Raw genomic sequence first — 13585 nt, forward strand, 5'->3', positions numbered from 1 at the left:
TAAAAACCCACCCAAATGGAGGAAAATGACGGTACCAGGAAAACAGTGATATCCTGCTTGTTCATAAGGGCCCAGATCCATAAGGTATTTAGGTGCCTAACTCCACTGGTTTTAATTAAATCAGTGGAAGGTAGGAACCTAAATACCTTGTGAGAACCTGGGCCTTAGAATCCTAAGTCTCATTGACTCTCAGTGAAACCTTAGCTCTTACTCAGTGCACCCAACGTAATTTTAAGTAAATGAGTTTTCCACTGCTCACATGCTTCTAGTGACACAAGTTACAAACGTGTTTGAAAGCTTTCAAAGCCTAAAGCTGCACGTCATACAGGTGAGCATAAGATCCACCGATCATTGTGGATTTCCCCAATGTATGCTAAAAAATCTGGCCTAAGATGCTGGCAAATGTCCATAGTAAACAAACTGGAAAAAAGTAGAAATATTTTTCTGATAATCCTTCAGTAATAATCATTTAGGTGCTATAGTAGCAGCAGTATGTAAATGTCTTTCATGCGAAAGTATCATTTTAAGTGGATGCTGTCCCTTTAATTGGAACATTTTACAATAGCTGAATTTACTTCAAAATACCATTGTGAAGGGGATATATGTGTGGTAGTTTTTCCAGTATAATTTATCACTTGTTAAACTAATTTTATCCCCAAAGAATATTTTTCTGGATATGTGTGGGTTTACATCTGTTTTACTGTGTGACTGTAAAATGTCTGACCAGGATATAAAGACAGTTTTTTGAAAACTGCATATGGCCAGCCCGGGATTTTATTGTATTATGAGTGAATTGGCAGGCAGAAATCAAGTAATTGACTTTGTCAGTGGAACTGATATAACAATATATTTGCAGGGTCAAGCCGTTGCTCAGCTCTGCTCAACGATCTCTAGTGTTACTGTTTTTGGAACAGCTTCCTCTTTCAAGCATGAAGCAATCAAAGATTCAGTAACTCACCTGTTTGACAGAAATGCAGACTATGTCCAAGAAGTAAAGAGGTAAGGGTTTTATTTTGATTATCAAGTAGTAGCTAGCACAGGGGTGGGCAAATTTTTTGGCCCGAGGGCCACATCGAGTTTCTGAAATTATATGGGGGGCCAGTTAGGGGAGGCTGTGCCTCCCCATACAGCCAGGCGTGACCTGGCCCCTCCCTCTCTCCAACCCCCCTGCTTCTCGTCCCCTGATGGCCCCCCCAGAACAGCTGCCCCATCCAAACTCCCCTGTTCCCTGACGGACCCCTGCCCCATCCACCCCCGAATCCCCACTCCCTGTCCCCTGACCGCCCCTGGAGCCCCCGCCCCTGACTGCCCCCTGCTGCCCCATCCAACCCCATCTCTCCTTCCTGACTGCCCTCCTGGGACCCCAGCCCCATTCAACCCCCCTGTTCCCTGCCCTCTGACCACCCCGACCCCTATGTACACCCCCGCCTCTATCTACACTACCTCCCACCGAACTGCCCTGCCCTCTGTCCAACTCTCCCTGCTTCCTGCCCCCTTACCGCGCTGCCTGGAGCACCAGTGGCTGGGGGCGCTACAGCCACACCACCCAGAGCACCAGGACAGGCAGCCACGCCGCCCAGCTGGAGCCAGCCACACCACCGTGCAGCACAGAGCACCGGGTCAGGTCGCGACTCTGCAGCTGTGCTGCCCCAGGAGCTTGCAGCCCCACTACCCAGAGCATTGTGCTGGCGGCGCAGTGAACTGAGGCTGCGCAGGAGGGGGAACAGCAGGGGAGGGGCCGGGGGCTCAGGGGCTGGGCAGGAGGGTCCTGCAGGTCGGATGTGGCCCGCGGGCCGTAGTTTGCCCAACTCTGAGCTAGCAAATTACTATGAAAAGTGAGTTAAGCATATATATGAGAACCGATTAAACAGGTTGGTTTTGGAACAATCACAGATCTAATCTAGATATTCTCTGTCTTTCCAATGAAAAGATAATTATAGCAAATCAGTATCTCCCTCTTCCTTTACGATCCAACATGGGCTTTATTGATCATGTTCACTTAGATACCTGCCACAAGCCAAAGGAATTAAATGAAAGAGAACAAAAAAATTGATTGGGGGAATCTAATCTCATATTATTTTCCTGTAGGCTGATAGTCTTTCATTATTGCTGTTCGCTTTAGTAGATTTGGTGCAATTGATTCAAAATGTTTGGGAATTCTCTTGTGTGATTCTGTCTGTCTAGGTTCTTATACTGTGCAAACCGCTAGGATCTTGAGTTCTGTGGTGTCTGGTTGAATTGTGAATACTTAGATTTTGTTTGCTTTAATGTTAGTCATCTGGTAGCCTCTTGAAGTTGTCACCTAGGCTTCAGTTTCTTCACAAATGCTTGCAGTTTTTTGGGTTAGTCTGATTAATCTTGGCTGCTAAGGGATATATTTGACAGGGAAAGTAAAGGAAATTTTCTCCAGTTCTAGAAACAAATATTTGATGTCATTGCTGTTTTCTAATTCTACTTTAGAAATAAAGATGATTTGTTGTGACATACGTCTTGAGTGCACTGATGCACTACCTCAATCAGCTGGAGGGAGCAAAAGAAATTTCTACGTCCATTGCACATGCACGCACCCCCGTAGTATGTTGTGTGGGTTCTCCATAAGGGAAGCTGCATCAAAATATATGCAAAGTTTGTAGCTTATACCACCTTGGGTTGGGATCAGAGTGGATCTCAGAAGCTAAGCAGGCTCAGCGTGTAGATGGGATTTCCCCCAAAAAGAACATAGGCCACAGGAAGTAGTGTTGGGTATTCGGTAGGTGGCATGCTTCCTTCTCAATCATTGCTGCACCAGCTTGGTGTTGGGGGGGGGGAAACCATGAGAACTTTTGGAGGAGTCTTCTTCATTCATGGCTGTTGAAGATCTTGTGGCACTCCCAGGGTCGGCTCCAGGCACCAGCTTAACAAGCAGGTGCTTGGGGCGGCCAAGGGAGAGGGGCGGCACCTGCGGCAATTCGGGGGCGGCAGGTCCCTCACTCCCTCTAGGAGCGAAGGACCTGCCGCTGAACTGCCACCGCCGATCGCGGCTTTTTTTTTTTTCCCCAATTGCCACCTCCGATTGCGATTGCGATCGCAGCTTTTTTTTTTGCTTGGGGCGGCAGAAATGCTGGAGCCGGCCCTGGGCACTGCCCTGTAAGATCAGGGTGTTTAGTCCCCATATCCTGACCTAATTCTAGTGTGGGAAGCACAGTGTAATTACTCACAAGCATTCTCTGCATTGTCAGCTGGATACAATATTCGTCACTCTTTCATCCTGCATGGGTTGAGTAGTCTGACTGTCTACTGTTAAACTCCCCTGTGGCAGCTGCACTTGGTACGCTGGGGTATGCATGTGAACGCTCTGTATCACCCCCTTAACACCTTTTCAACTCCCATTAAGTTCAGTGGCAAGGCTGTCCCTGACTTCAGGGGGTGTTGAATCAGGACCATAACAAAGGCCTTTTTACATCAGAAGAAAATTTCATTCGACATGAAGTTTCAATAGATGAGGAGAAGAGTTGTCTGGCAAAGGATAGCCGCCCAGCACCACCTCTTCAGCCCTGGACCGTTCACAGGACCTCACTTCACCCCCACTGGAAGCTGCTGGGGGTGAATTTTCACTGCCAGTGGGGAGCTGTTGTAGCATGATGGTCTGGCTCCTCTTCACTTCCCTCTGGAAGCAGCTGCAGCAGGCCAGGAGTCAGCTACTTCCCACTGTACTAGGGTCATTTGAACAAATGGGGCGAGGGGGCGCGAAATGTTGAAGAGTGAAAAATTTCTGTGAACATTTGACATTTTGAAGAAAATTTTCATCAGAATTCAAAACCAGCCCTTGCTCCTTATCCAGGGGATGCTGACTTCTCCTGTGCTCAACCAGAGGAAGATACAATCTCCTTGGAATGCCCCACTCCCTATGGTGGTAGGTGGTCATTGTTCTGTTCCAAGGGATTATTACAGTGGAACCCAGTTATAGTGGAGAGAAACTTTGCTACATGGGGTCCATTAAAATGCCTGGCAGCAATTTGTAGCTTTCCCTGTGGTTTACTACTAGTGGATTTTCCCCTGTGATCAGTCCACAGGGTGTGTGATTTGAGGCCATTTGGAATAGAAGGTAAAACATATATGCGAAATGTTACATTTCCTCTTTATGTTTGCTGTGACTATGCTGGCAGGGTGATGAGTGTGTCACTGAAATGTAGGTGGTAGAGCTGTGGAAAATCAAAATGTCCATCCCATGGGAAATGCCAATATTTTGAATTTTTGGTTTTGTCTCGAATCAGGAAATGGAAAATGTTGATCATGCAGAAACTGGATTTTCCATTGGCAAAAACATTTTGATGGAAAATTCCTGACCAGCTCTAGTAGATAGATGGCTTGGTTGCCAGAGTGCAGTGGCTCTACTTCAAAGTCTGTTTTATATCAAAATCCTGAAGTAACAATGACTGGGATGATGTTTACAATAAAGATACATTCACTGCCCTGATTACATTCCGAAAGGGTACGTTAAGTATCATGTGTTTACAAATGAATGCTCATCAAACTGCGTAACTGTAGAAAAAATTATTGTGTTCACTGTTGTTGAGCACTGCCGATCCCTGGATATTAGAGAGAGAAGGTGGCTTTTATTGGACCAAGGCCTGTTTGGTGAAAGAGAGAAGTTTTTGAGCACACAGAGCTGAGCAGACCTGAAGAAGAATTCTGTGTATCTCAGTAACTTCTCTTTTTTCACCAACAGAGGTTGGTCCAATAAAAGATATTACTTTACCCACCTGGAGAAATTATTGGCCCACAAAAATCAGCAGTGTCTAACTGTTACACTACTAAGGGAAGAAGTCTCATGTTTTGTGGCTCTTTGTAATGTGTTTCCAGCAGACATTTGAGAGCTTTATCTCTGTTTTCTGAGGAAAATGAAAAATTCTTTATAAGTCATAAAGCTTTCCCTGTTCTCTGACTTTGTCTAATTGCAGTTAGGCAATTGCAAGAGGTATGGTCATCACAAGCTAATAGTTGCTTTGGGGGATTAGAAACTGTTGACTGCACCTTATGCCTTTGATAGTCCCCAGGGTATAATTATCCTAGAATAATGTGCCAGTAGTTTGTGTAATTGTTTAATTAAAGAGAACAGGTAAATAATTTACAACTACTAGGGTTATTTACTTGGTTATAAAGTAGAATAGCAGGTTTTAGTCAAACTGGAGGCGGGCGCTCACAGGTTTAGTTAGTGCAGAGAAATGTGAAATCAGATCTTGTTACTGGCAACATTAGAGTAACTAATATTTCTCTCTCTTTTTTAAAAAATAGCTCCAAACGTTATCGGGTTATATTTTTGCACCTGAAAAAAGATAGTGGGTTTTTTGGCTGGTAAACAGGGCCGGCTCCAGCAAAAAACAAAAAAAGCCGCGATCGCAATCGCGACCACCAGCGGCAATTGGGGGGGAAAAAAAGAAGCCGCGATTGGCGGCGGCAGTTCGGCGGCAGGTCCTTCACTCCTAAAGGGAGTGAGGGACCTGCCGCCCCCGAATTGCCGCAGGTGCCGCCCCTCTCCCTTGGCCGCCCCAAGCACCTGCTTGTTAAGCTGGTGCCTGGAGCTGGCCCTGCTGGTAAATACTGAGCTATAGTTCAGAAATGCTTGCAAACAAGGTTATCTATTGGAACCATATAAAATTTCAACTCCTCTGCTGCACAAATTGTAGCCATATTCTGCCCTTGGATTCATGTGGATGGCTCCTGTTGACTTCTCTCTAAGCTTGGTTTGACTAGTGCAGGGACCTAGTAGATCAGAGATCCAAAACGGAATTATGTCCATGATCTGACACTTAAAAACATACTATCTGAGGAGAAGTGAGATAGAAAATGACCCATTTCCCCTTTTTTACTTTGCTTGATGAATGCAGAAGCAGCCCTCCCCTGCCGTGTGACACCCATTCACACTCAAATCTATACCCACAAATCCATTTAGCATGCTGCAATTTTTGTGTAGGCCCTTCCATAGAAGGATCAATTTGGCTATTCAACCCTTGCCAGGCTGAAAGGCGTACACTGTTCAAGTCTGAGCAGCAAAGCCCGAATGAGCACAAACTCTAGGGCTCAGATTCAGTATGAATTGCCTTTGATGAGGAGGTCGATTGTTCTTCTACCAAATGGACAATTCTCTCTTAAACTTGGTTGTAGCTAAATGGAATTCTAACATGACTGGGCCAGTGGGCATAGATTTGATCCATGTTTGAACAAGCATTATTTAGCTAGATAAGGACATTATGTAAACTAGAGTATGACATTAGATCACTGTTTAAAAACCTCAGCTATAACCTCAATTCTTATCCAGGCTAGAGGATGGTTGTTATAACCATCTATACTGGCTGGCCAAATTATCTTAGGATCCTGATAGGCCCATGTTTAACCATCAGTTGAAAACTCTTAAGATCTATGGAGACAGGGTCAAAACTATTGAATCGCGCCCCCTGTGGGGTTTGCTGTGTAAAAGTGAGTTAGCATAGTGATCTTCATTGTAGTTGTAATGACTAAAGGCTAGATTGTGCCTCTATACGAGAGAAACTGCGTAGGTGGTAAGAAACTCCGTAAGATTCTCCACTGAGTTTCTTTTGAATTCTTCTATCTGGGTGATTGGGTTTGCCCTCTTGTTGATAAAGCAAGGGGCTTGACCCCCACCCCACCCCCACGCACCTTTGAATCCTCCAAATTAGCATGGAATCCCCAAGATGCAATGAAGCCCAGGATGCTCCAGTGCTGCCCCTGTGCATGTGATCTAGGTTGCCTCCAACCCCATTGTGCACTCCCTGAACCCCCACCCACCCACACACATGAGCCTCTCAGTGCCTCCATGATGCCCCTTTAACACTTAAAGTAGTTTTCACCATAAAGAGGGGACAATACAGCTCAAGGCTGTATTCTTTACTACAATACATATTCCACCAGCCTATGCACGGATACCCAAACCCTTGGAGACTAGGGCAGGAGTGATGGTACCCTGTGCCCCCCTCCACAGAAAAGAGGAGACCCACCTATGGATGATTCCTTCCATGCACACAGGTGAATTAGTAACTTCACTTGGAGCCAAACTGTATACATCTGGCACCAGCCCTATAAATCTTTTTGTACCCTAACCTATTTCTGTTCTTACGACAACTGTGAGTGCCTGCCATCGTTACCAGGGTTACAAATTTAGTATTTGTTTCTAGTGTGGAAACTATAGATTTCAAGTTTCTCTCTGAATCTGCATGGGGGATGAATGAGAGTGTATCATGTAGAATTATTTGTTTCCCTGAAGAAATTCATACCTAAGAGCTGTTTTCATAAGCACCAATACATCCCCATGTGTCTGAGGGTAGACTCAGCCCCTAGTCACCTCACTAGCGTTTTTGCACTGGATTGTCATCTCTCACTGGCTTCCCACTAGTGTAACTATTGACCTCAGTGAAGTTACTCTTGATCTACACTGGTGTGAGAAAAGAATTGAGACTGTTTACTTGAATGACACATGAAGAGGATTGGACTGTATTGTGAGCAAACGCTCCCACCGCACTTCTGCTGCATGGTCGATATCTTCTATGAAGTAGACCAATGCTATTATTACAGTCGTCCATTCCCATGCTCCATGCTCTAGTCTTTCACAGGCCTCTCTGACTTACATAAACACTTGATTTATTTTCATAACCTCCCTATTTTAGATTCTCATCTTGCCCTGTAAAATAGTTGTTGTGATAAATAATGATTTTCTCTCTCCCAACTATCCACTGTGCCAGAGATTAACAGTATATAATTTCTACTTTCTCATGTTCTGCTTCTTTCCCTCAGTTCTGGTTACAACACTGTTGCTCAGACAGACAAACATATTTTTATCATCCTGTAATATACTATCCCAGTCGAATCTCAACAAAGCCAAACTTCTCTTTCCTCCATAATTATCTGTACCACCTAGAGCATTCTGACCACTCCACTAAACTCTTCTTCCTCATTCATTTTTCCAGAAGAAAGAAATAAACAAAAATAGTGTAGCTAACCAATCATTTACTAACACTTGGCTTTTTTTGCTGCGACTCCTTTCCCATCTCACATATGTATGTTTAGTTCAGGCCAGATTCTGACATCTTTACTCACATTGAGTAGTATGTTACTCCACAAATAGTGCCATTAACTTCATTGAGATTGATTGTGGAGTAAGATACTACTTAATATGACTGTGTGTGGCAGTGCTGAGACTCTAGGCCAAGTTTTTCGAACGTGACTATTGATCTTGGGTGTCTCCATTGCTGCATACCCAAGTGGAGACGCCTGGTTTTCAGAGGGTGAATGCTAAGCACTTTCGAAGAATTGGGTGTTCTTAAAATGGCTCCAGTTGTGTACTTTGTAACTGAGATGCTCAAAATCACCAGTTGCTTTTGAAAATCTTAACATTCGATAATAAACTCTTCCGACTCCTTTCTGAAGTGCCTTTCAAACTGTGGGTGCTATGTAAACAATAATCCCATAGTAGACCAGTTAAAAGAAATGAAGTCTTGAGTCCTGTTGCAATGTGAAATTTTCCCTCCTTGTGTCTTAGAATCTCAGCAGAAGGAGTAGATATCGTTCTGGATTGCCTGTGTGGAGAAAATACTGGAAAAGGCCTCAGTCTTCTCAAACCACTTGGGACTTATATTTTATATGGTGAGTAAAAACAAAACAATTAGAAGTTTATTTCAAAAATACCAATTTGCCAACCTCTTCCAGCAGCATGGGGACACCCTTTAAAACATCCAAGCTACTAAGTTCTCCCTGGGGAGTATGAAGAATGTATCTGTCATGTTACACTTTGTCAGTTCAATCATTTCTATTCAAGAGTTTCTAAGGATCTGATTCATAGGCTAAAAAATTAGGAGAAGCTAGTTGCTACAAAGCAAGTTGTTTTTTCAAAATATCTAAAGGCGGAACTGGCTATATGGTTCAGATAGTTGACTCACTTAGTCACATAGAAGGAATAAGTTTGGAGAGCAACTTTGGATCTCTTATTCCTCAGGACGCAGGAAGCTAGCAGTTTGGCAGTAGTAACCGTAGTATAATGCATGGAACCAGGGCCGCCGAGAGCGGGTTCGGGCCCTGGTGAAAAAATTTTTACGGGCCCCCCAGCAAGGGCGGACCGGCTAAACAGGGCCGACGGGGGGGGGGAAAGCCGGGCCCCGGGCCCCCTTCCGGACCGCCGGGCCCCAGTAATTTGTACCGGCTTCCCCCCCGCTCTCGTCAGCCCTGCATGGAACTGTAGAAAGAGAGTAATTCAGGAATGACTTCATTTGGTCTGACACCAAGCTGTGCAAGCTGAATCCAGACTTCTAAATCTCACACTTTAGAGCCTCAACCTGTACCACTGGCCACTCAGCATATTTAATAATAGAAATTGCTTCCCTATAACTCTGCCTACCTGCCACATAACTTACTGCTAATGAAACCGCAACATCCCCAGCCTCTGTGAGAGGAGAGTTAGAGACTACACATCTCTGAAGACTAAGAGAGAGAGGAAGTCTATATGGTTATAGCTACCACCTAGCTGCTAAACTATAGTGGTAGAGAGGAAACTGTAATGGGGAGGAAGAGATTTGCTATCAAAATATCTAATATTATCTAGTCTGCTTGTCTATGAACATCTGTCTGAGAGGCTGAATTGGTGGTTTTTCTGATCTCAGAAATAATGAAAGCTTATCTGTCATTTTGTTATGAACAAATCTTTCTTTTGTTCCTGAAATGTGTAGGATGCTATCAACTTGACTTCTTTGATTGCTGTACCAATGATAAAAGGAAGGGCATCATTAAAGCTTATGCAATTTGGAAAAAAAACTAAGAAGAATTTTTCCAAAGCACAAATAGAAATGTTTTTATTTTTTATTGATTTATTTTTAATGCAGATAATTAAATGGCCTCATTCGCTGGCATGTTATAAAGGGTGTTTACATTTATGTGATCTCTTTTTTTCAGGTTCATCTAATATGGTTACTGGGGAAACAAAAAGCTTCTTTAGCTTTGCAAAATCAGTAAGTATAGTACTCCTGTGGTTCTGTTATACTGCACTTATTAGCATTTATCTCCTAAACCCGTTATTTTTAGCAGCTTAGTTCATCTTTACCAACGCCAACCTAATTTGTCTCTATTCCATTGTTTACTAACTCCAACATATAACATCACACTAGTGCAAATGAAGAGTGGTAAATCTAGCGTGGCCTGATATGTTTTTCTTTTGGTACGACAGCTAGACAGGAGTCTGCTCAGTATGCAATAAATATTTGAGTTGCCAATAATCTGTGTAAAGTCATTTTATATCTTAGACCAAACTAAACCATCCGTTTATTTTCTGACCTGGTAGTAGCATATCATATCCACTATACAACTGTACTCCCAGGGGGTTCTTTCCTTCTCTAATGTGGCTGCACAATTATGTGAATTCAAGGATATGCTTGAGTCACAGGGCTCAGCTGACGTTCCGTCATCTCTAAGAGTCTTAGGAATTAATTGAGCCGTACGGGGTATGTCTACACTAGAGTGTGATTACACCTCATGTAAACACACCCAATCTAGTTTACTCAGACACCAGAGCAGTGAAGCCTCAGCAGTTCACGAGTAACTACGTGGCTTCTGGGTGGGCTTGTACAGTCCACACTGAAGTGTGTGGTACCATGGCTTCGCTGCTTTGGCACCCCAACTAGCTAGATTAATGCTAGCTTGGGTTGTCTACATGAGCTGCAATCACAACCCATGATTGCAGAATAGACACCCACTGAAATGTATGCTTCAATTCTTATGGTGCTGTCTTACCCTTTTCACTGATGTTGTGAACAAACTAAAAGCTGAAGTATTAATAAATTATTCCCTGGCCTGTTACAAGTAATGAACAAATCTGTTCAGACAATTCACAAACAGAAAAAAGGCCAAATCTGTCATAAATTGTTTGCAAGGAAAAGTTCAACCACCTCAAAAAGTGATTCCTTCAGATATGAGGAAAAAGGACACAAGCTACTAATCAGAGATCCACCACACACAATTTATCTGCTAAAAATTCATCAACACCTCATACCAGCAACCCTTTTTCCCAGAAGAAATTAACTTCAAATATCTCTATGCAGCTAAAATCAGGATATATCAAAGTCCCCAATAAGAGAGACTCAGAGACTTTACCTCCTACTTGTTCTATCTCACATAATGGCAAGGGCTAAAATGTGCAAAGATCCTTGTAATTAGATGCAAACATAGAGCTGAAATAGTCTGAAGAAATTCCTGTCACCGTTAAAAACTATATTATCTCCAAAGAAAATATCTACCTGCGAACCTACAGAAAAAGATATTGTGGGTGCTGAAACAACCTGGTCTGGTTAGTTTGACATAATGGGGACAATTGGGAAATACAAGACCAACATATCCATTAAGTTATTCTATTGTCTCTGTCGCTGCCTTGGTTTGTTTTTGAGCCTAAGACTAGGCAAGCTTCACACTGCACATGTAAATAAGTTAAAGAGACAGGTCACCACATGTTTTTCAATTGGTAGTGTAGACAACCCTGGTAGAAATTGAAATTGGCTCCCACTGGTTCCATCTAGAGCAGCTACTGTAGGTTTTGGAAGAAAGCAACAGTTACATTGGTTCCTTGAGCTACTGGTTCTCCATCTGAAACCAAGGGAGGTCTCGAGAATGAGACTTGTTGAAGGATACTAATGCAATCCACTAGGGGGGGCTATACTGTTCCATAAACAGCTTAAAACCTTGGTATCTAAATAAGTATCCTGCACATTGCAATTGTCTTGAAACCAGGTTCCCTGGAGCTACTGTGATAACTAACTGTATGGAAGTTATAGGCTAAAACAAAAGCCTTGATCAACATGTCTAGGCCTATGTTACAAAGCCTTAAACCAGAATGACTCAATAGCTGCTTTGTAATGGATACTGGAGGGAATAATACCACCTCTGGAAACTGAAAAGGCAATCAAAGGGAATATTTAATCAAAATATTAAGTAGTGCATTGAATTGTTCATAAAAATGTAAACTGCTTTTTTATGCTAATCTAATTAACCCTGTGAAAATTAAGTTACCAAAAACCATAAGAACTTTTTTAATTAAAATTTTGCCCACTAGAATAAAACTCGCTAAGATGTGGGATCTCGCTCACAAGGGTGCCCTGGAGCTACAGTAGACAAAATAACATCATTAGAGATAATGCAAGACTCCCAAACATATCAATGTACAAGACTTCAGCAGGAGCTAGACAGAGAGGCAAGAGCAGCAGTAAGGTTTACATGGGATTTTTGGTGGGATGGGTTATAGGGGGCAGTAGGGTTAAGAGGTTTTACAGAGGGGTTACATGGTTTCCCTAAGGTAACAAAGGAAGACTGTGGCAGAGCCACAAATAGAATTCAAGACTCCTAAATCCTGCCCCTTAGTCACAGGATTATCCATCCTCCCAATTGTCTACGTTTGCCTCAGAAACTTGCATTTGACCTTCACATGCAAATCCAGTAGCTACATGTCTGTCTACCCCCATTTCTTTGTGCAAACCTTGTGGCTAAAAGAAGACCGCTCTGAAAATTTTTGGAATTTGGGCACAAAAAACAAACAAGTGTATTTTATGCCCATTACTCTACATCAGACAGTTCAGTTTTCCATGCAGCTATTTCCTCATACTGTGCCTTTCTGCTGCTATTGTTCACACTTTTCTTTCATGAATCTTCTCTCCTTCACCCTAGCCCTTGAGCTGTCAGCAAAACAAAAGTGCCTCTGTATTTTTGCCTTGTTTTTTCTCAAAATCCATGAAGTTAAAGGGCTTTTGATCAAGTGCTGAATCCTGTTTGCAGAGAACCTTTATTCTATGTTGGGTTACATCTCCCATGGGAGAATAAACACATCTAGATCCCTGATAAGCTCTTTGCATACACTGTAATATTGTGAACCCTTTGGCCTATGTGTTAGTTTGTTCTTGTAACCTTCATGTCATTTGTTCCTCTCCAGTGGTGGCAGGTTGAGAAAGTGAACCCTATCAAGCTGTACGAAGAGAATAAAGTCATTGCTGGATTTTCTCTGCTAAATCTACTTTTCAAACAGGGCCGAAGTGGCCTAATTAAGGGTATAATGGACAAACTCATAACACTGTACAATGAGAAGAAGATCAAGCCTCTGGTTGATTCGTTATGGGCCCTGGAAGAGGTAGGAAAATGGCTCCCCCCGCCCCTCTTATTTCTTAAATTCATAAAGTAAATGGTTATTTTGAAATATGAAATCAGAGTGAGTAAACTATTTACAGTAACTAACTTATCCAACACATTTTGCTTTTACTTCTGTGTGTGAATTGTTTGCAAAAACCCTGACAGTCTCACATTTTTTTGTTATCAAGAGTTATGCACACATTTCTACAATGAATAATTTTTGGTTTGCAGAGGATCTGTTCCTAGTTTGTTGCAAATACTCATAATGTATGAAGTGATGGATAGTCACATGGTATTCTTTCTGTTTCATGATTGGGTGAATTGTCTAACTAGCCAATGCAGCATGAATTGCAGATGTTATAGTTCAGGGGTCGGCAACGTTCGGCACGCGGCTCGCCAGGGTAAGCACCCTGGCAGGCCGGGCCAGTTTTATTTACCT

General features: G+C 42.9%; 1 protein-coding gene across 1 annotated transcript in view; it reads left to right on the forward strand.

Moving 5' to 3' along the window:
• LOC113409597 (synaptic vesicle membrane protein VAT-1 homolog-like) overlaps nt 1-13198 on the forward strand; it is a 43367-nt gene extending 30169 nt beyond the window's left edge. Inside the window, exons 4-7 of the mRNA XM_026663714.1 lie at nt 857-999; nt 8534-8637; nt 9937-9992; nt 12953-13198. Coding sequence (XP_026519499.1) covers nt 857-999; nt 8534-8637; nt 9937-9992; nt 12953-13198 — 549 coding nt within the window. The remainder of the gene's footprint in view (nt 1-856; nt 1000-8533; nt 8638-9936; nt 9993-12952) is intronic.
• Nucleotides 13199-13585: the final 387 nt, after the last annotated feature.

Source organism: Terrapene carolina, unplaced genomic scaffold, assembly GCF_002925995.2.
Source record: "Terrapene carolina triunguis isolate 2854851 unplaced genomic scaffold, T_m_triunguis-2.0 Scaffold33911, whole genome shotgun sequence".
Lineage (NCBI taxonomy): Eukaryota > Metazoa > Chordata > Testudines > Emydidae > Terrapene > Terrapene triunguis.